Source organism: Electrophorus electricus, chromosome 6 (genome assembly GCF_013358815.1).
Source record: "Electrophorus electricus isolate fEleEle1 chromosome 6, fEleEle1.pri, whole genome shotgun sequence".
Classification (NCBI taxonomy): Eukaryota; Metazoa; Chordata; class Actinopteri; order Gymnotiformes; family Gymnotidae; genus Electrophorus; species Electrophorus electricus.
The window spans coordinates 30,539,378-30,563,507 of NC_049540.1; the positions used below are offsets into that span (position 1 = coordinate 30,539,378).

Sequence of the window (24,130 nt, forward strand, 5' to 3'; positions counted from 1 at the left end):
TGGTCTTGAAGGAAATCTTCTCCAAGACATAACACCTTCTCCTAGCATCCACCAGCACTCATAATGAGGAGATTTTCATAGAGCAAGACCCTCAGGAGCATATCCAGAGCTCAGGAGAAGCGCTTTCACTCTTAATCATACAAATTTTTACAGTTGCCATGACAGTGCTAGGCAACAGTAGAAACTTTGGGCCTCTTGATTGTGTAAGAGTTAAATGGAGATGGGAGAAGTGTGTGTGTGTGTGTGTGTGTGTGTGTGTGTGTGTGTGTGTGTGTGTGTGTGTGGTCTGGTCTGGTCTGGTCTGGTCTGGTGGCATACTTTTGTAAAGAGAGGTCTCCCTTCATTAGTCTGCTTCCCCATTTGAATGGAGATCAATCTTGTCCATGTTCCCATTTGAGTGGAGCTCAGTCCTGTCCATGTTATCATTTTACAAAACAATTAGTGAAATAGAGTAGTAGAACATACCTGGTTAAAAAACGAGTACTGATTTGCATCTCATTTAGTTACCTCAAAATGTTTCTTATAATAATTAGATAATCAAATTATATTTATTCACATAAATAATATAAAATGCCTTTTTTGTTAAAATACATTGATATATAGTATTAAATGTATTGATTCAGTGATTCAGTAATTGAATATTACAGCAATTAGGTATAACTGTACAACAGTAAACATATACCGCTAACATATCATAATTCTTTGTTTATCTATCGAGCAATGGACGATAAATGCATGCTGTTCAATTCTAAAATAATATCAGATATGTATGACTCTTAAGTGGGTATTTTAGATCACTAACCCTTGGTTAGAGCCTTTCCATTTAATCAAACAAACAGAGATGATCGTTATGGTGAATTTATTCCCTAGAGTGAAAAGTCGTCCACATTCTGTTGCTATGTTCCCACAGGGATATGAATCGCTCCTGCTATGTGCTTTATGGTGGATTTATTAAAATGCTTTTAACTTATTTCACAATATTTTTCACACACACACACACACACACACACACCAGCATGTGCCAGCCTCCTCCTACATTGTTATAGCCAGTATAACCCATATTTCTCATCTGTTAACATTTTACTAGCTGCTTTAATTTTTGAACAAGGATTTAAATGTAAACTGGAGGAATCATAAGATAGAAAAGTAAATATCAAATTTTTTAAAAGGTTACTGCGTTGCTGGCAGTACTTGAGCATAGATGCCTGGCTCTACCCACTGTTATCATCTTAGGTCTAGCTCTGACATGGGCCCTTTCACAAACAACCTTTGTGTGCTGCTCATTTTATTCCTGTTGCAAAATGGTTTGTTCGTTCCAAGGTGCTGAATGTGATTGGTCTGGTTCATTCTCAAGTCCTGAATGTGATTGGTCTCTTCCAGCGACCGGAAAGACTTAAATTGCATTTTAGGATAACTATGGTGATGTCATCCCCATGGTCGTCTCCCTTCCTGGTTTTAAATAAAGACTAATGTGATTGTGAAGCAGGCTGCCACTCATTATGCTGTTTAATGACCTCCCATTATAGAAAGCTGGATTAGATCATTTAATTTATTCAGGTGAACCATTGCAAAATGTGACATACTAATAATTTCCTTGTGTCTCCTCACAGAGTGGGGGTGCCTCAGTCAGTTGCAGCACACCCAAGGACACTGCTATCCTCTTAGGACCCTCTATAACCCTCTACAACCCCCTTATAACCCTCGTATAATCCTTGTATAAGCCTCTATAACCCTCGTATAACCCTCCTGTAGCTCTACTAAAACCCTCTTGACCCAAATCTTATTTGCATGAGTAATGCTTATTTCATACACACCAAGTTTCAATGACCAGAGGGCAATTAGAGTGGGATTAAAAATGTTTCACGGTAAGAGTGAGGTGGTGTTTCACCGTAAATTTAAGGTGGTGTTTTCAAAGATAATTGCAGGGATGTAGTGACAACCAAAACTGAAATGGATCAGGAAGTATCATTTCAGAAAGTTGTGCAAGTGTGTGTGACCTCAGAGGTCAGTTAGTGAAGAGAACAGGCAGGAGACTCTGCTTCTCCTTAGAAGGAACAGGCACAGCAATCTGTGCCCCATCACCTTCTTTCATGAACTGACACACTGGATGTGTTTCTCAGAGAATCTGCAGATTTCTGTTTGAAACTTGTTAATAGCCAGGTGATCTCTAATTGCATACACACACAGAGGAAGAGATTTGGACACAAATGCCAAGATCCCATCCATGAGAAGCTATGTTTGGCTGATACAGGGACTTTGATGGTATTCCATGGTGTTTAACAGTTATTTGGTGTTTGTTTAATGCATGGATTGTGGTGGTGTTTGTGTAAAGCAGGGATTGAGGTGGTGTTTGTGTAATCCAGGGTGTTTTTGTAATGCAGGGATTCAGGTGATACTGCACACAGATGGAAAATAACCACCAAGAGGTGTATAACTAACAACCAAAACAGTATTATGATTTTAGTCTTATGAATTTAATATTATTGGTTTGTCCTAGAAATAGAAGAGGATTGGTTTTCAAAAAGTAAAGAAACATCTCAGATCATTTTGACTCTTTTTTTTTTTTTATCAGTGTAATTCAGGCTGGTGAAGAGACCCTCCATCATCTTCATGTTAATCCATTGTTCCCCGTTCCTTTAGAACTGGTTAACATTGGTTTAGTAATTATATTCAATTTAATATTGGTTGTTTAAAACATGCATGTAGTTTACACTTAACAAATTATCCTTCAGGGTTCATCCTGTGGTGGATGTATCTTGGTGTTGGTGGCTTTCCTCCTGTCCCTTTACAAACTCCATCCTTATTCATTTACATTTTACATTAAATATACAGCATTTATCTGACACTTACAAAGTGACTTGCGGTTATGACTGAACATTACTTGAGTAATTGAGGATTAAGGGTCTGCCTCAGGGGCCCAACAGTGGTAATCAGGCAGGGACTTGAACTGGAAACCTTCTGATTACTAGTCCAGGACCTTAACCACTGAGCTACCACAACCCATATTCAGGGTACACTGGCTTCCTTTTAAGTTCCTTGTCTACAGTCTTGCGTATAATGGTTTGGGTTTTGAAGTGATACAGCTCACCTAGAATATTTGACGATCTTTTCCTTATATTGCTTTTAAAATCCACAATAGTGATCCAGAGAGTACTAGGAATGGAAGCCCTGGATATGTTTTTAAATCCAAATTAGCTGTACAGTTGTTTAGACTGGGATGCAGTTTAGTCTATTAAATTGAGTCTCTTTAATTTATTTTACATTGAGCGATGGCATTATTACACCTACACTATGTCTGGTTCTATAGCTGAGACTATAACTGAAACATACTCATTTATTTAATAACAATGTATTCCAAAAATTAAACCAGGGGGTCACTGTTGTGTGCAGGTTCGGCAGCTAGGTGAGCTAATGAGGGTGGGAGAAGACACAGGGACCAGACACAGGCTCCACTATGTCCGTTTCTGCCTGTGCATCGCTGGTTGTGCCTGATCTGGGTTGTGGGGAAGGGGGCTAGTGTTTGTCCTCTGCGACTGTCCTCTGGGCTGGTGGATCCTGTATTGGGCTACTGTTATAACTCACGTCACCTCTTCCCATTAGTGGCAGCTGACCGTGATCAATCTCGCCGTCCTGCCTGGTGTACGTTTTAGAAGAATTCAGTCCCAAATTACCTGTATTTTATCTCCAGCTGTTGCTTATCTTGCTCTTCTTGTTCTCATTTCCTAGAGGATAAGAAATTGTGTATATCAGCTTTCCAGAAGACTGAACCTGTTATGAAGACACAAGGTGCCCGTGTAGTTCATAATGACAGCCATATGGAACAGGCTGTTTCGCTCTTGGTTCTGTATCTCACTCCACCAGTGTCTCAGTTGATTTGTAATTTATTTATTAATTCATTTCTGATTCATGTCACCCCATGGTCTGTTTTATATTACCCAAATGTTTGCATGCTGACTGAACTGCATTATTTTGGACCATTTCTGACTAGATGATTTTGTTAATCTTTCTATTTGGGGTTTAATTGTGTGCTCTATAGGCTCCTGTTATCTACTGGTGGTGAACATACATTTGTGGGCATCATGGCTGGAATTGTGAGGTGAACTGTGAGATCGGCACCAGCTGAGATTTCTTTAACAGCCAGGCAGGAGTCATAGTGTCTGTTGTCATGCCATCTGATTTTGTGTGTGTGTGTGTGTGTGTGAGAGATTCTTTTGTGGGCTGACATTAGCAGTGCTGTGAAGTAGTTGTGAAATGTCTGCTGTAGTGGAAATGAAAGTTAATATGGAGTTATATGTGGGAGCAGAGATGAGAAATCAGGGTGGGAGAGAGTTGGAGCACTGGGGTGTGTGTGGGTGTGTTGGGTATGGGCAGATGTGAAGATGGGGCATTTCTGTCTGACCTCACAGACGGCAGGAGACCAGCCCTGAGAGTGGCACTGTGAGGTCCAGTGTGCCAGAACACTGTGTGTGACACTGGCCCCTCTGCCCTCCTATCCCTTTCAGAGCACCTGAAGGCCTCTCTGGAGGACTACATGGTACGCATCCCCAAAGTACGCATCCTTCGCACCAAGAAGCGGGAGGGCTTGATCCGCACCAGGCTGCTGGGAGCGGCTGCTGCTAAGGGGGAGGTCATCACCTTCCTGGACTCTCACTGCGAGGCCAATGTGAACTGGCTGCCCCCACTGCTGGGTAAGACTCAGCCCAGTAAGCCTTAACTTTCTGTTCATTCTCAGTCCATACTGAATTGTTCTGCTCTGTCCCTTTCAGATCGTATTGCCCAGAACCGGAAGACGATTGTTTGCCCGATGATCGATGTGATTGATCATGACAACTTTGGCTACGAGACGCAAGCAGGCGATGCCATGCGGGGCGCATTTGACTGGGAGATGTACTACAAACGCATTCCAATCCCTCCTCAGCTGCAGAAGGAGGACCCCAGTGAACCATTTGAGTGAGCACTACACAACTGAAATAGTGATAGCGCAGCGAGTAACGAGTGCAGTACTGAGATCCTGCACATAGGTTCCAGTTCCAACAGAGCTATCAACAAAACAGCAGCAAGTTTAGTGTTAAGGGAAACTGTTACGAGTTTGACAGTGAAGGATTAAGAAATAGAAAATCGTTAAAGGGGAAAAAATTATCCCAAATTAACAAAGAAATTACAAAACATACATTTAAAGATATGAAGTAGTATTGAGAAAGCGTACTGTATAGTGATTTTACCAACTGTTAAAGGATGCATTTTTTTGTGTCTGTCTGCTTTTCCTCATGCTATCATGCATCCATTCTCTAATGCCAGTACTTATGCCCATAAGTGTGTTATGCAATGTGGATAAATCCAAAGTGCTTCACATAAACAATCATGCGGAGCATAAATGTAGCTAACTGCCAGTGAAGGGATTTGGAAATCGGGATAATAGAAAGGCCATGTTTACCACCAGCTACCTGGACATTTTAATTTCTGTATGTGGGGAAAGCCAGCATGCTTCAGGATGAGAGAAAGACAGAAGCTGAAAGAGAGAGAGTGCAGTATTGGCACAGTAGTGCTGTGTGAAGTAGTTCTGTGACGGTGCGGTAGTGGTGAGTGTTGTGACGATGCAGTAGTGTGTGGGTGTTCTGCCCTGTGGGCATGTGCAGTTTGTGGACGTTGTGCTATGTGGACGTGTGCAGTGTGTGCACACATTATGGGGTGGGGCGGAGCCACATGCTTATAGGCTCAGGGTGGAGGTGAGAGCTGGTCTGTGCAGTGGGAGGGGTCAGTGGTCATTGTCAGGGTCAATGATGGTTCAGCTTTGTGAGTTTATCAGAGCAGTTGCCATGGCACCTGGTGTGGGGAAGTTCTCTGCTTTTGGGAGGGGCAGTATTGTAAAATGGCACAGAACAGATGATGATGATGAAACTGAGACTCGCAGTTCTCCACATAGCTTCCTTATTCTACCATATTCAAACCCAGTGAGTGAGTGAGCGACTGTGAATGGAGCGAGCGAGCTGTGCGAGCGTGCCTGCGCAATGTCTTGACTGAAAGTATGAAAAGGAAAATTGCCAGGAAAAGATACCTTTCCTAACCACTCTGTTGACCCTGACTATCCCACTCTGTTGGGGATAGTGTTGGGCGTTGAGCTGAGTGTTCTCTGTGTTGGGAATAGTGTTGTGTTGGGTGTTGAAATGGTGTTTATGGTGTTGGGATAGTGTTCGCAGTGTTGGGGATAGTGCTGGGTTAGTATTCTTGTTGGGGATAGTGTTTCGAGTTGTGCTGAGTGTTCTTGGTGTTGGGTGTTGTTAGTGCTCGTAGCTAAGTGCTGCGTTACCATGGTGGTGTAATTATATTTGCTCAGTTGTTGACTGTCAAGTATCACATAAATACCATTTTGCTTTTGTCTGCCTATCCTGCATGGGTTGGCCAGTCTGGGCTTTTGTGTTGTCTCCAAGGAGAAGGTGGTACTTCAAACTCTTCATCTAGAGCTTACTGAAACGGTTTTAGTGAATGTGGCTTTTCTTCTGCTGAACTGTCCTTGTAATTGCTGGCAAAGTGCTTGTTTTCAGCAGACCTCAACAGAGCTTGATGGATTCTCAAACCCTTGATTTGTTTTTATTTCACAGTGTGTTTTAGGCATTAACGGCATTGTGGCGTCACCTGATTTGACAGTCAGACTCTCATCCTCTATTTCAGGTCTCCTGTGATGGCAGGAGGGCTGTTTGCAGTGGACAGGAAGTGGTTTTGGGAACTTGGAGGATATGACATGGGACTGGAGATCTGGGGAGGTGAACAGTATGAGATTTCATTTAAGGTAAAGTCTAAGGTATTTAAGGTATGTGCACATAAAATCTAAGAGTTTGATCCGAACACACACATACTTGTATACACGACGTACAAATACACATACATATGTATACACACATAAATACAGGAAGCAGGGGTTTAGTGCTAGGTTGGGGGGGGGGGGGGGGGGGCGCAGGGTGTCTGTGTAGTCGGGGGGTCTCAGTGATGGTGTGAGTTTGTTAGAGCAGTTGCCATGGCAGCTGGTGTGGGGAAGTTCTGTTTTGGGGAGGGGCAGTATTGTGAAATTAACCAGAACTGATTATGATGGTGATGAAGCTCAGTTTTATTGTTCTCCACAGCTGAGGGGGAGATGGCTGTGTGTCTATGGATTTGAGAGCTTGTGGGTGCGTGCGTGTATCTGTCCTGGGTAGAGTTTTGATGTCTCTGATGTCTCTGATGTCTCTGATTCTCTTGAGCAGAGTAAACTGATTATTGTGTCTTCACACTCATTAGGAACTTTTTTTTTTTTAAATGTACAATTTTATCGGCTATGTGCCTTAATTGGACAGCAGAGAGTTAAATGCCAGAGCGCTTCACTTTTCTTTTAGGTTGCTATGGAGACAAGTCAAACGAGAACATGATTCTGGGGATTTTGTAAATATAGAAATCTTTGATGTGCACAAGTTCTTTTGATTACTGATGTGGATTTAACTTTAATAAACATCTTTCTAAGATGACGTTAGTATGATGCTGCCTATCGACCTGAAAAGACCAAAACCCTGACGAATGTTTTCATCTCAGTGAGACAGAATGAGGCCCAACATCATGTCCTGGTGTTCAGTGAGACACAGTGAAGGTCAACACCATGTCCTGGTGTTCAGTGCACACCATTCAGCCATTAAGGCAGGCTGTTGGTCTTGCCAGGCTAGCCTGCCATGCTCAGCTAAGTTACTGTATTAACTATGTAGTTAAGTGTTATGTAATAAATGTTATGTAATAAATGTGGTAGCATTTGTCATCTAAAATCAGTGAAATGCATAATTTTTGAGAACTTTAGTCTGTGAAATTAATCAATTTTTCTCTTGAATTTGTAGGTCCCTGCTTATCACACACACACACACACACACACACACACACACACACACACACACACACACACACACACACACACACACACACACTCATGCACTCACACTCTCATGAGATGGAGGGGGGTGTGGGCCACAGCAAATGGATATCAGGAGGTGGGGGGAGGAGCCATAGCTGAGATGGGTTGAGGCTCAGTAACATAATGACATCAGGGGTAGGTGAACCTCGGCAGAAAGAGAGAATAGATTATTAGGCACATCCAGGTACAAGGGTGTGTAAATAAAGGAACTGTAATGTACAATGATGGACTCCAGCAGATCTAACTATGGTAGCATAGCTAAAAGGAAAGAGCCAGCTGGAAACACAGGCATGAGGCACCCTGGAACATCAGCACTCTGCCTCTCTGTCAACAAACGTGTGCGTGCGCATGTGCATGTGTGTATGTGTTGGCAGAGCTATTTCTTATGAATAGAGCTTTTTATGAGTACCACAATAATGAATACAATGGGTTCTTGGTTGTAGCCGACCTTTGTACTTCACAAGAGAACCTTGAAGAAATTCAGGCTGGGCAGACAGGATGGGCAGGTTTAGGAACCAGCTATTCTGGAGTTTGCAGTTCTGGGAACCTCTGTGGAGCCTGAAATCCACATTTTATAACTGAAAATTGTAAATGTGTTTTTTGCTCATGTGAATATTTCAGTTACAGTTAATGTTCTCAGAATCTGCACTTCTTTTCTAACAAATTTCCTCTTTCGAGGGTACTGCCAGGGCAAGAACCTGGCCAGCCATCTTAAGCCCATTAACCAGGACAAAGTGTCAGCATGTTCAGGTGTTATTTGGGAGTAGGTGAGATACTGTGTGCTCAATCCTCTTCTGCCCTCTGCAGTTGTGGATGTGCGGTGGGCGCATGGAGGACATCCCCTGTTCCAGAGTGGGACACATATACAGGAAGTACGTGCCCTACAAAGTGCCTGGAGGAGTCAGCCTTGCGAGGGTGAGCTATGCAAATCCAGTCCAAGGATGAGCAGATCTGTGGATGCTAATATGGGCTTCATCAGGGTTTTCTGAGGTTTCATATTAGAAGTAATATTCCTGTTCTAGAAAGTATTATTCAATTATGAGGGCTAAAATCGTACTGTGAGATCGGCATAAGTTGCCAATAGCCCCATTAATCGATAACCTCATTAATCTGTTCTGAGCTCTTGGTTCCATTTAAGACTATAGAGATTTCCACTTTTTAGGAAATAACTGCACATAGGGGAGGTCCATATTGGACTATAAGCGAATCAAACTACTAATTTAAATGACGTCTGTCTAGGCCAATCAGAACGTGTGACCATCAAATACTCACAATCACTATCAAACTCTTTATCAAACCTAAAAATGCTTAAATGTTTGACTGTGTGTGTATGAGAGAGAGAGAGAATGACTGTGTGTGAGTGAGTATGACTATGTGTAAGAGGTTTGGTTGTGTGTGAGAGTATGATGGTGTAAGAGATTTGTGTGTGTGTGTGTGTGTGTGTGTGTGTGTGTGTGTAAATGAGGTTAGTTTGAATGATGGCCTAAAGGTCCTTTTTAATAAATGCACATATACGCACTCATATATACGCACTCACACACAGGCTGCTAGTGTGCCTACATAGCTGACAGGAGAGTGTTACTGATATGGTGAGTGTATCCAGTGTTGTGGGTTTATCTCTCGTGAGTGTAGCCAGTGCTGTGGGTTTATCTCTCTTATGAGTGTAGCCAGTGCTGTGGGTTTATCTCTCACGTGAGTGTAGCCAGTGCTGTGGGTTTATCTCTCACGTGAGTGTAGCCAGTGCTGTGGGTTTATCTCTCACGTGAGTGTAGCCAGTGCTGTGGGTTTATCTCTCACGTGAGTGTAGCCAGTGCTGTGGGTTTATCTCTCACGTGAGTGTAGCCAGTGCTGTGGGTTTATCTCTCACGTGAGTGTAGCCAGTGTCGTGGGTTTATCTCTCACGTCCTTTCACCACTCTGCTTACTGTTTTGCTCTGCTGTCTCCTCTGTGATAAATGAGATTTTTTAAAAATCCTTGTTGTGCCTCTGATCATCCCATTTGGTGGACTGATGTTTCCATGGGATTACAGCATGGTGTAGTGCAGACACAATCCAGGACTAAGTATGGTGCAGTTTTCATGGAGTTGTTCCTTGTGGCCAAAGGTGATTTTGCCCATGCTTTCTCTCTGCTCTAGGGGAGAGACTTCCAGTTCAGCTCACGTTGTATACGGCAGGAATGTTAATGAAGTTGGAGTTAATGGGCTGCATTGTTGATTCGTCTGAATTAAATTCCTTTCTGAAAGGTCCTTTCAGTGAAGGAGCACCAGCTCTCTCCAGCTGGGCCTGCAGAGACATGGCCGCTGTGATCAGCACCACATGAGGATGGTCTCTTGCTGCTAGCAGAGATTGTGCTTTACTACTAAGATGAGTGGGACCAGGGTGTACCTCGCTGCACAAGCTCTGGCCTCTTTCCTGTTTGGAGGGGACCAGGAGCAGTGAGTGTGTAGTCCTGGGATAAGGTTGGAGGTGGGATTAGTGTTGGGGGTTTGGTATTACCTTGGGGTTTGGTATTGGATTGGGGTTGGGGTTTGGTATAGGGTTGGGGTTAGTGTGTTAGTGTTTGATATAGGGTTAGTGTTAGGGTTTGGTATAGGGTTGAGGTTTAGTTTAGGGTTAGGGTTGGTGTGGAGTTTGGTGTGGGGTTGGAGCGATGACCCATTTCATCCTGTGAAACCTATTCAGCATTGAGCTCCACGCAATAGCCTGCTTCCTGTGTGAGTGACTGGAAGTGGGAATGTGCTGGTGTGGTGTGCGTCCACAGCCATTACACAGTCCACATGTGGAACCAATGTGAAAACAAGAAGTTAAAGCCTTTTCATATTAGTCATAAAAGTGACAAAATTCTCATCTCTTAAACAGCCCTCTGTAACGAGTGTTCTTAATCACACTTATGATGAGTTACTGCCACTGACAGCATTGAGTCGAGCCACTTTGGAAGCTACAGTACAGCAGACTACACTCCATTAGTCCCTTCCCTTAAGGAGGTCACTCCTCCTCTTCATGCCATGCCTTCTCTTCAAGCCACTCCCCCTCAGTGCCTCTGGTTTGCCCTACAGAATCTGAAGCGGGTTGCCGAAGTGTGGATGGATGAGTACGCTGAGTACGTTTACCAGCGTCGGCCTGAGTATCGCCATCTATCTGCGGGGGACGTTACTGCGCAGAAGGAGCTGAGGAGCAGACTGAACTGTGAGAGCTTTAAGTGGTTCATGACGGAAGTGGCGTGGGACCTGCCCAAACACTATCCACCCGTGGAGCCGCCCGCCCGCAGCATGGGGAGAGGTTTGTCTGCCCTCCACTGCCACCTCTCGTGACCCTAAGTGGTGATTTTCTGCTCCTCACTTTGCCCTCCAGATCACTCTGCCTGTTTCTCCACATTTTATGTGATTTAATCTTGTCATTTCATACCAAATAAAGCAAAACAGACTTTCCTCAGTCAACCCTTCACTCAGTCCTCTACTAAAATACTTACATTTAACTTCCTGCTGCCAATGACTACTAAGTGCTATATTTAGTACTCACTGCTATATGCTGCTTTGTAAAAAATGAATGTGTGTGTCTGTGTGTCCAGCTGCGTAATGCTGGCAGTGGTCTGTGTATGGAGAGTAAACACTTCTCCTCAGGGTCTCCCCTCCGACTGGAGACATGTGTAAAGGGACGGGGAGAGACTGCCTGGAGCCATGGTCAGGTGACTTACCTACCATTACACACACACACACACAGACAATAATTACTGTTCAAACCATAGACAGGTGTCTCTCCTAAAACTACCTACACCACACACACACACACACACACACACACACACACACACACACACACACACACACACACCCTGCACTACTATCATGCCCACACTCAAAACTTCTAACACCACACAGACAAACACACACACACACACACACACACAGCTACCAGCATGACACACAAACCTGTTTGAGACAGCACCCCCTACTGCTCATCTAGTAGAACCTGCATGTTCTTGTTGTATATAAATGCAAATTCGTTTCGAAATTCATTTTCCTTACCAAAGAAAACCGTCTTCGCTGTTGTCCCTGCTCTTACATTTTGTGCACCACCAGTCCTTTTTTGAAGCTGAATGTAAAGAGGATGTAGATGCGTAGTCTGCATAGTCAAATGTTCCTGCGCTAGAAGACATTCTATCACCCTCTAGTGGGGAATTAATTAATTAATTACTTAAGATTACAGGCAGAAAGGTTTCACTACTGTTTAAATATTTTCATGTGAGTGTCTTATCTCATGCACTCCTTGACTGTTCCTACACCCAGACACTATATGCACACACACACGCACACACACACACACACACACACACACACACACACACACACACACACACACACACACACACACACACACACACACCACTGGTTGAAAACCCCAGCTCTATAGAATAACACTTTAAACACCCTACAGCTTGAAACCTCCAGACTGGGGTGTCACACACACACACACACACACACACAAACATTTACAGTTACAGCATGTAGCTGACACTTTTATCCAAAGCGACTTACATTTCTGACTGAACACAAGTTGAGTAATTGAGGTTTAAAGGACGTGCTTAGGGGCCCAACAGTGGAAACTTGGCAGGGGCAACCTTCTGATTACTAAAGTACCTTAAAACATGCGCACACACGCACACACACACACACACACACACACACACACATTTCCCAATCTCACCACCCCCCCCCCACCCCCCCAAAAGAATTTGCAGCTGCTCCATTGTAGGATAAAGACTGCTCAGTGTTTTTAAGCGACATGAGGAAATGTTTGATGATAACAGTATGAGCAGAATAATAATTGCTTTTATCAAACTAATATGTCTGGGAGGCTGTTAAAGGTGATCACCTTGGGACCCTAGGGTTAGAGCTAACCTTTGGGAGGCAAGTGGTGGGGATGGTGTCTAAATGTCCATCTCCTTTAGGTGTTCACGTTTGGATGGAGGGAAGACATCAGAGTTGGAGACCCCCTGCACACTAAGAAGGTGTGCTTCGATGCCATCTCCAACAACAGTCCTGTTACGCTGTATGACTGTCACAGCATGAAGGGCAACCAGTTGTGGACCTACAGAAAGGTAAAAAAAATAAATTAAAAAAATAATAATAATAAAAAATAACATAAAAAAACCTTACGTGCACACAGTCTGATTAGATAGGGAACTTAAGGGCATTATAACAGAGATTTTAGTGAGTATACTTCCAGCTGCTGAACCTCATTACTGCTTCTATCAGCTGGACTGCCTAAGGTACAGCTGCGGTAAATATCAGTGAGCCGTTACTGATAACTGGATCCATGAACATATTCACGTTTTAAAATAAAGCGTTGGAGGTGCTTTCTCACACATCCTCTTCCTCTGTTCAGGATAAGACCTTGTATCACCCTGTCAGCAACAGCTGCATAGACAGCAGCCCCTCAGAGAAACGCATCTTCATGAACACTTGTGACCCCAGTGCATCCAGTCAGCAGTGGCTCTTTGAAAAAACCAACGCCACCATTCTGGAGCAGTTTAACCGCAACCACAGGTCCTAAAGCTGGGGCTCTAGGCCCTGAGCCCTGCTGGGAGCTGCAGTGACTAGGAGCCACGATGAGTTAGCGGACTCTGACGGGACTCTGACGGGAATGAAGAAAGCACTGTGCAGCCCTCATTTTCTAACAAAACTCCATGACTAATTTATGAAGGATATTCACAGGAGTGTAAAATACTGCCTGTCTTAAGAATGGCCCGTGACGATCCACAGGCTCAATGCAGCATGGGAAGAACAGAACTGTTTTCTTCATCTCCCTACATCCTCTCCCCTCTCCTCCTCTGGTCACCTGGGGTGAATTAACAGGGGCAACGCAAACATAGCACTGGACATTTTAACAAAGGCTCCGCCCCCAATGCACTGGGCCATTTAACAGAGATTCCACCCACTCAGCACTGGGTTATTTAACAGGGACTCTGCCCACTCAGCACTACCTGCAGCCACACAGGATACATACGTGGATGAGTCAGACTGTAGCCGTTCACCTATGTCTGGCTTTATACATGCGATTAAAGGCTTGGGTTTTGATTAGCTGCACAACAGCTCTGCGTGACAGCAGACCAGAGCCCCTTTGAGGGGTAAATGCAGCATGTGTTGCACTCTACTGGGTTGGACGCTCAGGACAAATAAAGCACTCATACTGAAAAACTTGAATACAGTACTGGTGCCTTGCTGTAAGAGGACATTATATTGGCACAGAGTTAATATACCCTTGAACAGTGTAACTTAACCCAAATGTTTACACCAACTGAACTGGTATAGGAATAGGTAAATGTCCATTTGTCTGTGTTTAATATGGCTTCCACTTAAACCTGTGTGTGTGTGTGTGTGTGTGTCTGTCTGTGTGTGCTAGTTATTTAATCTGGGATTCTTTTAGGGCATGCCTTAGCTCTCTTTCTGAGCATGCCCTCTGCTCTTCAGACATTGGAGACTGATCCTTTATTTAGCCTCCTTGGTCACTCTTTTAGGGGGAGACCACAGTGTCAGCAGGCTGAGGCCATGCTCATTTACTTTCATTTACATTCATTTACATTTATTTCTGTAAACTGAACTGTGATGAGCGTTGTAAAATAGCTTTCCTGGTAAAGCATCCTTTACAATAATTCATGTCTTATTTGGAGTGATTAGTCGTTTCTGATCCTCTTTTAAATGTGGGACTGTTGGAAAATGAGCAGCAGCATTTCCGAGACACCAAGATGGAGGTATAGCAGGTGATTGTTTGCACTGTGGTTAATGTATGAAAATAATCATCATGAGCAGAGTGCTCAGAGCCTCTCATTGGTCTCTATTAGGGTGTGCTGCGTTCTCGTTGGTCTCCATTAGGGTGTGCTGCGTTCTCATTGGTCCCCATTAGTGTGCTTTGCATTTCTCCCCCTTGGTTCTTTGTTATTTGTAAGTCACAGAAAACAACGGAAGCTGAAAATAAAGTATCAACAGTGTGCTATTTCTCCATTAAACAAGCTAGTGCTTAGGTTTTCTACCATTAAACCTTTATTATATGGTAAAAGAAAAGTATTGACTTCTTTGCTATAAATATGGCATAATGTGCATCTATAGTTGCATCATAAATGGATGATGATTTGAGTTGCTGTACCCAGCCTTTGATCGCTGGCATTTTGGCGCTCCCAATCAAAAGCTACATCAGCTGATTTAAGTGCAAAACTGTGTGAGTCCAAAGCCCAGTGAGCAGAGTGAAGCATGTTTGAGTAGAAATGAATAGTACAGCCTCTCCTGCCTGGGAACCAGTGAAGCAACTTGGTGTTGTTCGCTTACGGGAGCATAAACACAAAGTACTGTGAACAGGAAGAAAATGTTCAGCTTTGCTAAAACAGTTTTAGCAATCTCACATGGTATTTAACAGAGACCAGACATTAATTCAGGTTTAATGGTAGATAGTGTCATGAATGCCACAATGAGCTCATGTTTGGGTGAAGGAGGATTTGGAACCTGGGGGGTTCTGGAACGAAACACTTCAATCCCAAATTAATGCATTTTTTGCCATCTTGCATTTTTAGAGTATTTTTATCAGAGTGAGGGCAAACTTTTTACAATGTTGATACAATTATATTTTGTAAAATGCATTTTTTTAAAGCTCTACAGAAAATTAAATTGAAACATGATTTTTAAAAATACCATTTTATATCCACAGCAGATAATTGATATTAAAAAAATAATTATAAAAGTAAATGTTTTCAATTTGAATGCATAGGTAATTACAGAAGAAGTGTGTCGAGTATTTTTGTACAGGAGCAACTGTAAAAATGTAGATTTTGAACACTGCAGTTAAACTGTAATTGTAGCATATTTTCTTTTAAATGTAAAATAAATCTTAATCTTTTATGTTCATGACTATCTTATAGAACTCCTTGGAGTGTAACATTTGCTTAACATGAGATTGACATCTGCTGCCCTGTGGGTTCTTCTGAACACATTCATCCCCATCACTTTAGTTACCTGTTAGTAGATCACTGTAAACTGTTATTAACAGTCACAGCTTGGTCTTTACTGTACATTTACCAGTGCTAACCATCAATTCTCTAACCAATCATATGACAGGTTGAGCTTTGCATGTTTCTTTATTTGCATGAAGAACCATCTGTGTTTTCAACTGCCAGACCAGGCCCTGCCCATAGGAGGGTCATCCAGCAGGCTCCACCCAAAGGAAGGTCTTCCAACAGGCTGTGCCCACAAGAAAATCAATACATTCATCATCTGTATGCAACCTAAGAAACTGAAGGGGACAAATCTTTGGAACATGGATGTTCTAGATGATGGTTGTTAAGATTTCATTTGCATATGCAATGTCTTATCAAATGTAATATTGCATTATAATTTATTAATAAACAAAAAAGAACTTTCATTGCCACTAAGTTAAGCGTTAACACAGGAAGAAGGGCATTGTCATAAGCAGTGTTCATTCGTTGCTGTTTAAACTGATTTACCTTTATTTTTGTGCTGAATTTGTTAATGCGGTTTCCCAGATCAGATATAATCACAAAGGGTGATTTAAAGAGTTTTATCGTGACAATTTTAACGCTGGAATTGTACGCGAGTGTGCACGTGTGCGTGCATGAGGAACTGATGGTGATCAACACTGCACACTGGAGACACTATACACTGGAGACCTCCCTGAAGGAGGTGATGTGAAGCCCTGACTCAGTGTGCTCCAGATCACTGGCCCACAGCCACCATTATAAAAGAAGGCCTACATTAGTAAATATAGGCTTTAGCTACATACTGTATATGTTTTTATTACAAGTATGATATCTTAGACACTTTCATGCATTTGAATTGACTTAAGTAACAAAGTGTATTATGACAAGCTGAACAAATGTTTTCTGTGAAAATGTTTGTAGTGCCATAAGGACACTGAAGAAGGAGACCTGAACTGAACACCTACTGCACTCATCAGTGTAATCTGTATAGTTATCAAATTAAGCTACACATTATCTGCTCCTCTGATTGTAAAGCTGCTGTGGTATGACTACTCATCAATTTGTAATAAAATAAAAAAATAACGTGGACAATAGTAATCCACCCGCCCTCTTAGCCAGTTAGTTTATTGTATAGGGTGCATTTGCTGTGTACTTATTGTCTGTTTTCACTGTCTGCTGGTGTCTACTACATCCTTTCATTATATCACACGCTATGAACCTTACAGCCGCTCTGTACAGCGGCTTCTACTGTGTCTAATTCTACCTGTATGTTCTTTCCCTACTCTGTTCTACCCTCACTGTAAATCCATGTACATGGCGAACAAAAAGATTCTAATTCTCATATGAAAAGCAGTGTCGTATCGCTGTGATACTTAATTTCTTACTGGAGGTCTGTGGAGAGTTGCGGTAACAGTAAAACTGACTTTGATGGGTGTTTTCTTGTGCACAGGCTGCCGGTCCTCTGCAGGTAGAGACTAAGCCATCTATGGCCATACATAGCTCGTATTAAACACCCTCGCCCACTAATCGCCACGTTTAATGTCACGCCCTGTGTCCGCGTTTGTGTCTACCAGGGTGGACGCTGTTAGGGTACTCAGATGCTCTCTGATCATCCAATCTAGGTAAACTGGGGACTAACAAAGATGTCCAATCTGAGAAGCTCTGAATGCCTTATTCTTTTCCCGTATTTATTTGTGGCAAATGCGTCAAATTATTTTTTGCCTGAATACTACATTTCTAGCTACATGTTTAAGTAAAATAATATTGATTACGTTTAAAGACATTCGTGTTCTGACATATTTTGTATTTTCATTAATAATTTACGCGTTCATGTTTTCAACAGTATATATTTGTCGACTGAAGCCAGAGGCTTTTCATAAACATAGAGAATAAGGAAGTATTGCGGATCGAATGACACCTAAAATACCCAACCAAAACACAAGGAAACAACGCAAGTACCCGCCTTCAGCAGAAACGGACCAATCACGGCACAGCTAGAGAACTTCCGCTGCGCTTGCAGGACATTGTACAAGTTGACCACGATAGTCGCTTCGCAGTTCGTATTTAAATAAATGTTGCGATTTAAAACTAAACCTCCAAACTAACATCAGCGTTCGGAGTAAGGAGACGAAATAGCACTCTGTTATGTCTAAATGTGTCGGTTACAGGCAGAAAAGTAGTTCGTGTTGTCTACGACTGAGTTGAGGAATTTCCTCTGCTGTCTAGTGAGTTAGCCTATCTTATCTTAGCTTAGCCTAACCTAGGTGGTTCAGCTCGAGCTCACTGATTACTGGGTTTGGATTAACTAACTTCAGTACTACATTAGATAAATAACCGCAGTACAACGCTTCTGTGTGTTCATTTTGCTGGGTTTGAGATCCATTGCTGCTGTGGCCGGTGTCGGTGTTACCGGCAGCCCTGTTAGCGTTAGCTAACCTCGCTAACGGTGTGTGTAGAGCGGCGCAGTAACCCGGTACCGGCGGTAAAAGCTGTAGTTCAGAGAGACAAACGTTACGGGACTGCAGTCGTTACCGTTCTTTAGCACGTCGGACACCATGAACGGGTTCAGCACGGAGGAGGACAGCCACGACGGGCCGCCCGCGCCGCCGTTTTACGGGCAGAGCTGCTGTCTGATTGAAGACGGTGAACGGTGCGGCCGCTCCGCCGGGAACGCCTCCTTCAGCAAGAGGATCCAGAAGAGCATCTCTCAGAAGAAACTTAAACTCGACATCGACAAGAGTGTGAGTGTGTTTAGTAATATAGTAGATTCTAGTATTAATAATAATAATAATAATAATAATAATAATAATAATAATAGTATTAATGATGATAACTGTGTTTGTAAAAGTGCATTTTTTGTTGTACATGTGCATTACTACATAATCAGCACTAACATCTAAAGCTGCTTTAAAACACACACGCCTAGTGATTTGCCTCCACCAGTGCAGTAAGTGAGCTATTTAACAAGCATCTCAGCAGTCATATTTTGCCGCACTGTTAGGAGCTTCAAGCTCTTAGAACATCATAATGAAATTGAATTATTGTTGGGAATATTGTTCACAATATTGCTTGCTAGCATGCTGGACAAGTGTACACATGATTGCAGCCCTTCTTATGAATCAGACTTTTGCTGGTTGTTTTCTGAGTGGCGGGCACAGTTCATGATGAATGCAGTCAGTGCGAGATGTCGGTTGGTCTTGGTCATGACCTTTTCGCTATATATATAAAATCTCAATTATATCTCATGCAATCTCATAAAGTGTGCAGAAAATATAATCTGTAATGAATGAACTGGTTCTTTGTTACAGGTGCGACACTTGTATATCTGTGACTTCCACAAGAACTTCATTCAGAGTGTCCGCAACAAACGAAAGAGGAAAACAAGTGATGACGGTGGTGAATCTCCTGACCATGATGTGGAAGTCCCAGAGGTATCAGGCCTGGCTCTGCTGCCCCTGCGTGCATTCTTACACACGCAGGAGTGGCCAGTAGAACAGTAACTACTGACGTCAGAACATGTCTGGATCAGCCAAACAAAGTTCTGCCATTCACCAAGTCTGAGTCCAGTACCAGTCTGGGTCCAATACCCATCCATCCTCTTAAGATTTCCTCTTCCACGTTCTGCTAATGGGAATCTAAAGCTGTTTAAGGTGGGATACCTAACCCTCAGGGTGAAGTTATAAAGTTATAAAATTGTTCAGAGTGCTGACAACCAAGAAAGGTAATTAACCATCGTATAAGCATCAGCCCCGTTAGTTTGACTAATGCAGTTGGAGTTCATTGTTTCCAGCGCTTTCTGTAGGTGTTTTGCTGCTGAACGTTTCACACACTTCCTCACATTTCCACATTTATCCCAGTTTGCCCAGTTCAGTGGACAGAAGATGAGGACCTTCAAGTTTGTTGGATGCAATTCATCCTGTCGCAGAAGATTTGGGAATTTCAGACATGAAACTTCCACAAACTTCCATATTTCAGGGTGAAATGTATCTTCTGTCTGCATGAGTAGCAGATCAGCTCTACCTCTGTCTGCCAACAGTTTAATTGTCACTTTAAAAGTGGCAGCGATTCTCTGGCACATTTTGTATTCGGATGAGCTGAACCTCGTGTTGCTTTCCTAGGTGGACCTGTTCCAGCTCCAGGTGAACACACTCAGGCGTTATAAACGCCACTATAAGATCCAGACCCGACCTGGACTCAACAAAGCTCAGCTGGCAGAGGTATGCTCACAGCCACCTTACACACGCTACACACACACACACTCAATACACACAGCCACATTTCTCACACACACACACACACACACGCACGCACACTACAGACAGCCACTCCATCTGTGTCTGCCCATGTCTCTCCATGGACGCCAGTCAGGTGCTTCTGTAGTCCCTTGTCATGTCACTCTTGGAAGAATGTTTCATCTGTGCCATTAGACTTGTATAGCTCATCCAGAATGCACCTGCACAGCTCCCTGTAGTGGCTTACAGGCAAAGCTGTGACTGGCCCAGCTCCCACACACCTAAAGGCTCAAATCAAACTCCATTCTGCACCACGCTGCCTTCCAGCCTTTAGTACTGCTCGACTTGAACCACTGACCCTCAGGACACAAAGAAGACAGACTTAAAGACTTCTCTGTCCTGCCTGAACTTTCCTCGCTGTCCAATATCACAGGCTGTCTGAGTCAGTAAAACGCTGATGTACCTGTTCTGACATGAGGATATATGTTTGATAGAGAGCACAAAGTGCTTCTGTACGGCACCTCCACATTCTGTAAATCTAAGCCACATGCACTACTCAAGACTACATGCATTATACACGCCACATGTGATTCACACACATTACACATGGCCACATGCATTACATTACATGTAGCCATACGCATTATACAAATGGCCACATGTTTGATATCCACCCACACGTGTTACACAGGGCTCTCTGCTGTCTACACAGGGACACCGCATTTCTGCTTCTGTGCACCGAGCATCTCTTCACATTTCAGGATTAATAAACTAACACAGCATATGTTTGGTATGTTGAAACTGGTTGGTTTTACTGCTATATTTTAAAGATTCTGTTGTCTTGTTTTCTCTGAAGCATTGCTCCTTACCTACTTCAAGATTTTAATGTCCCCTAACTTTTCCACCAGTTCTTTCTCACCTCCATCTCCATGGTAACCTACTTTTATTGAAACATGAAGAACTAATAGAGAAGTAAAAAGCCTGTTTTGCTCCTGGAGGTAGGGTAGTTCAGAACCTCCTGAGCTTAACCCTCACTTAATAGAGTCTGGTAATTGAGTTCAACTGCATTCATTTAAATGATATAGTGGCTGTGTGCACCCCTGCTATATTGTGGCTAGCTCGGTGTTCGTCAGCAGCTGAGAGGTAACCCAGTCCTTTCCCGTTTCCCTGCCCTGCGGGAACAGCCATGTTAATGAGAGTAGCACCTCATTAATAAAGTAGACGTCAACAAGTCTGTCCAATTAGTCCTGAGCATGCAGCCCTACTCGGCTGAACTCGGGAAGGCCCAGGAACCTTGCGCTAACAGTCCCAGGGTTCCCACAGCCTGGGCTCTGCAAGGTTTAAAGACAAAAGTAAAAAAAAAAAAAAAGGGGTGGGGCTTAACAATGCAGGTGTGTTTACAGTGATGTCAGGACCAACATTGGTTAGAAATCACTGAAAGTTACTGTATCACCTTCACACATGCCCTCAGCTATGCGTGAGTGTGTGTACATGCGTGAGATCCTTCTTCTGTTCCCTGTTTCTACTAATTGATTGATTGATTTTTTTTTAATTTTTTTTTTTTTTGGCTTGTTTGTTTTAGACTGTCAGCCGTCATTTCCGGAACATTCCAGTGAATGAGAAGGAAACTCTGACGTACTTTATTTATATGGTGAAGAGCAGTAAGAGCCGACTGGACCAGAAATCCGATGGAAGCAAACAGCTGGAATAAGGTCCCCACTTCAGTGCTCAGAAGTGCCCCCCCCCCCCCCCCCCCAGTGGACCTGTCTCTGCTATGCCATGCTGTGGTTCTTAAAGACTGCTCACATGTCAGCAGGGTAAAGAGATTAATGGGAGTATACTTACATATTTACACATACAGGAGTAATCCCATCTCGGGGAGGAGGGTTCTCTAGTGTTACTACCATAAAGTGCTTTGGAATATGTCATGTCTTGAAGCGACTGTTAACAACTTCAGCTTGTGTGCCAAACCTGTAAATTATAAAGAAAACACACAGCCTGTGTTTCTCGGTGAAAACATTGTGTGCACAACCAGTGGACATGCTGGCTATGTTTTCTCTCCCACCGTTTCTCTGGCTTGTGTGCGGTGTTGGTGTGAGTGCTAAGAACAGTGTGTTGTCGTCATGGTGATGAGGCTGTAGGTCGTGCTCAGCTCTGTGGGTGTAGTAGATGAGTGATCCCTGTGCTAACACCACACACACACACACACCCACACACACCAAGCAGCTGCACCTGGTGATCTAGCCATTATATGTCTGTATGACAGTTCTTTCACTGTTAGCTCCTCCCCTTGTGATGTGTCCATCCTCATGATCGCCTTCTTTCTCTCTAAGTAGGTTTAAAGCAGGGGAGTATCATTTGTCTGAAAGATTTAAAAAAAAAAAAAAAAAAAGTTTTAATCTATTTTAGTTATACTAAAAACCATTCCTATGTCGTCAAGTCTCCATTTGTTGTTTTAAGTGAACTATTTTTGAATTAACCTATAGACACGCCCGTCCATCCCAGACCACCTGACATCATGGCTCCTCAGCACTCGTGTGTTGTTGTGGCGGCTGCGTGCAGCCTGAGCAGTTCAGACATTCTCCCATCTCCACTGGTGTCTCACTGCAGCAATAACCACAGTATTACTGCTGCCCTTATGAAGCCTTACCTGGAAACACCATCCTCAGACATGATGTAAACATCCATGCAGACATTTTGGTTACCTGGGATCTTATTAGCCATCATGAAGTCCATATTTGACCATCCAAAATCATAATAGTACAATACGTCGTCATTGTTTTTTTTATTATTATTATTATTGTTATTATTATTATTATTATTATTATTATTATTATTATTATTATTATTAAGTAATGAGGAAATTGATTCTGTGACATCTTAGGCACCTTCAGTGATGTGTCCAGTCCCAAGGTTAGAAAGTGTCCCTTTCACACACACCCCCCCAACCTGCCGGTGTGTGCGGGAGAGTGTACTGGCTCCATCAGCTACGCCCACCTGGCCCTACAGCAGCTCCAGCACCAGTGCCAGGGAAGCACATACTGAGCCCTGAGCTGCTGTGGCACCACCTGCAGGCATGTTGGGCTCACAGAGAGTTAAGGAATTTGCAGGGGCAGAAATTCTGGAGGATTATTAGAAGGTGTTAGTGCTTCCTGCCATTGAAGATGAGCTGATTGGACGACTTCCTAATGGTCCTTGTGTAAAGTGACTTGTAGTATGTGCCCTCTGTCCCCAGCAGGGCTGTGGCGTAAGCCTGCGTGTAATGTGCACACCGTTTGCAGTTTTCTTTATTTCATAGCATCTGAATTGCTCTTTAGGTTTCTGTAAGTTTGTATCATGTAGGGTTCTCCTGCGTTTTGGTGTTTTGTTTGTTTATTCATTCACTTTAGGGATTTGTTGTATTAGATAAAACAGACAACTGCATATTGCTTTTAATAAACAGTATACATCAGACACCTTTGTCATTTTTTTTCCCTTCAGATGGTGGAGTTTATTTTCCAATAAACGTTTTCCAGTACTTAATACTCCAAGTAGCCACCAGGGGGTGCTGATAAAACAGGTTAATACTGGCAGTACACAAAAGCGCTTCAGACCAGAACTGTTAAGAACTTTTTTTTTAGTTGACTGTGAAAAAGATTTTCTCATGAAAGCTGCTCCTTGATTTTGCGTCACTGATTTGAGTGATGCGGATGTATATTTAAATGTTATCAATCCTGAACCTTTTCTCTGTAGAGCGGTGAACTCTGAACAGATTAAAGCAGATTGCAGACGTCCAGACTTTTGTCGATTCTGTAGTCCAGCACTTTGGAAGAGAAACATTGTTCACCTCATCTAGACAGATTCAATGATTTTCCAAACAGTAATTTCCCAGTGTTTAAGCCTGACAGGACTGTTCCCAGGTCAGCATGTTTTTGGTGTACGTATGTCCTGCCCAGTGACGTTTAAAGTGGATTGAATCTGGGCCGACGTCGTTTATGTGCAGACATCG

General features: G+C 43.0%; 2 protein-coding genes across 4 annotated transcripts in view; both read left to right on the forward strand.

Moving 5' to 3' along the window:
- The window catches only part of galnt10 (UDP-N-acetyl-alpha-D-galactosamine:polypeptide N-acetylgalactosaminyltransferase 10 (GalNAc-T10)), a 36,011-nt gene extending 20,196 nt beyond the window's left edge, over positions 1-15,815 (forward strand). The window contains 9 exon segments of the mRNA XM_027026106.2: positions 4,503-4,688; positions 4,767-4,950; positions 6,670-6,787; positions 8,735-8,842; positions 10,983-11,183; positions 11,185-11,205; positions 11,495-11,611; positions 12,875-13,024; positions 13,312-15,815. Of these exon segments, the coding sequence (XP_026881907.2) occupies positions 4,503-4,688; positions 4,767-4,950; positions 6,670-6,787; positions 8,735-8,842; positions 10,983-11,183; positions 11,185-11,205; positions 11,495-11,611; positions 12,875-13,024; positions 13,312-13,479 (1,253 nt within the window). The 3' untranslated portion in view covers positions 13,480-15,815.
- A 2,007-nt stretch (positions 15,816-17,822) lies between these two features.
- sap30l (sap30-like) lies at positions 17,823-23,595 on the forward strand. 3 transcript variants are annotated; one of them, XM_035527485.1, is made up of 5 exons: positions 17,823-18,651; positions 19,219-19,341; positions 20,029-20,127; positions 20,855-20,932; positions 21,725-21,808. In XM_035527485.1, exons 1-4 carry the CDS (start codon positions 18,466-18,468, stop codon positions 20,915-20,917), a joined length of 471 nt encoding a protein of 156 aa, XP_035383378.1. In that variant the 5' UTR covers positions 17,823-18,465; the 3' UTR covers positions 20,918-20,932; positions 21,725-21,808. The 3 variants fall into 3 exon arrangements, with proteins under 3 accessions (XP_035383378.1, XP_026881909.1, XP_026881910.1); XM_027026108.2 differs by lacking the exons at positions 20,855-20,932; positions 21,725-21,808 and adding an exon at positions 23,027-23,595 and having other exon boundaries at positions 17,827-18,651; XM_027026109.2 differs by lacking the exon at positions 20,855-20,932 and having other exon boundaries at positions 17,832-18,651; positions 21,725-23,595.
- The last annotated feature ends 535 nt before the right edge of the window (positions 23,596-24,130 follow it).

Bases quoted from the DNA above. Each gene is read 5' to 3' on its own strand.
- sap30l (XM_027026108.2), top strand. From the start codon at position 18,466: ATGAACGGGTTCAGCACGGAGGAGGACAGCCACGACGGGCCGCCCGCG. The intron at 18,652-19,218 runs GTGAGTGTGTTT...TCTTTGTTACAG, and splicing joins AACTCGACATCGACAAGAGT to GTGCGACACTTGTATATCTG. The intron at 20,128-23,026 runs GTATGCTCACAG...GTGACATCTTAG, and splicing joins ACAAAGCTCAGCTGGCAGAG to GCACCTTCAGTGATGTGTCC.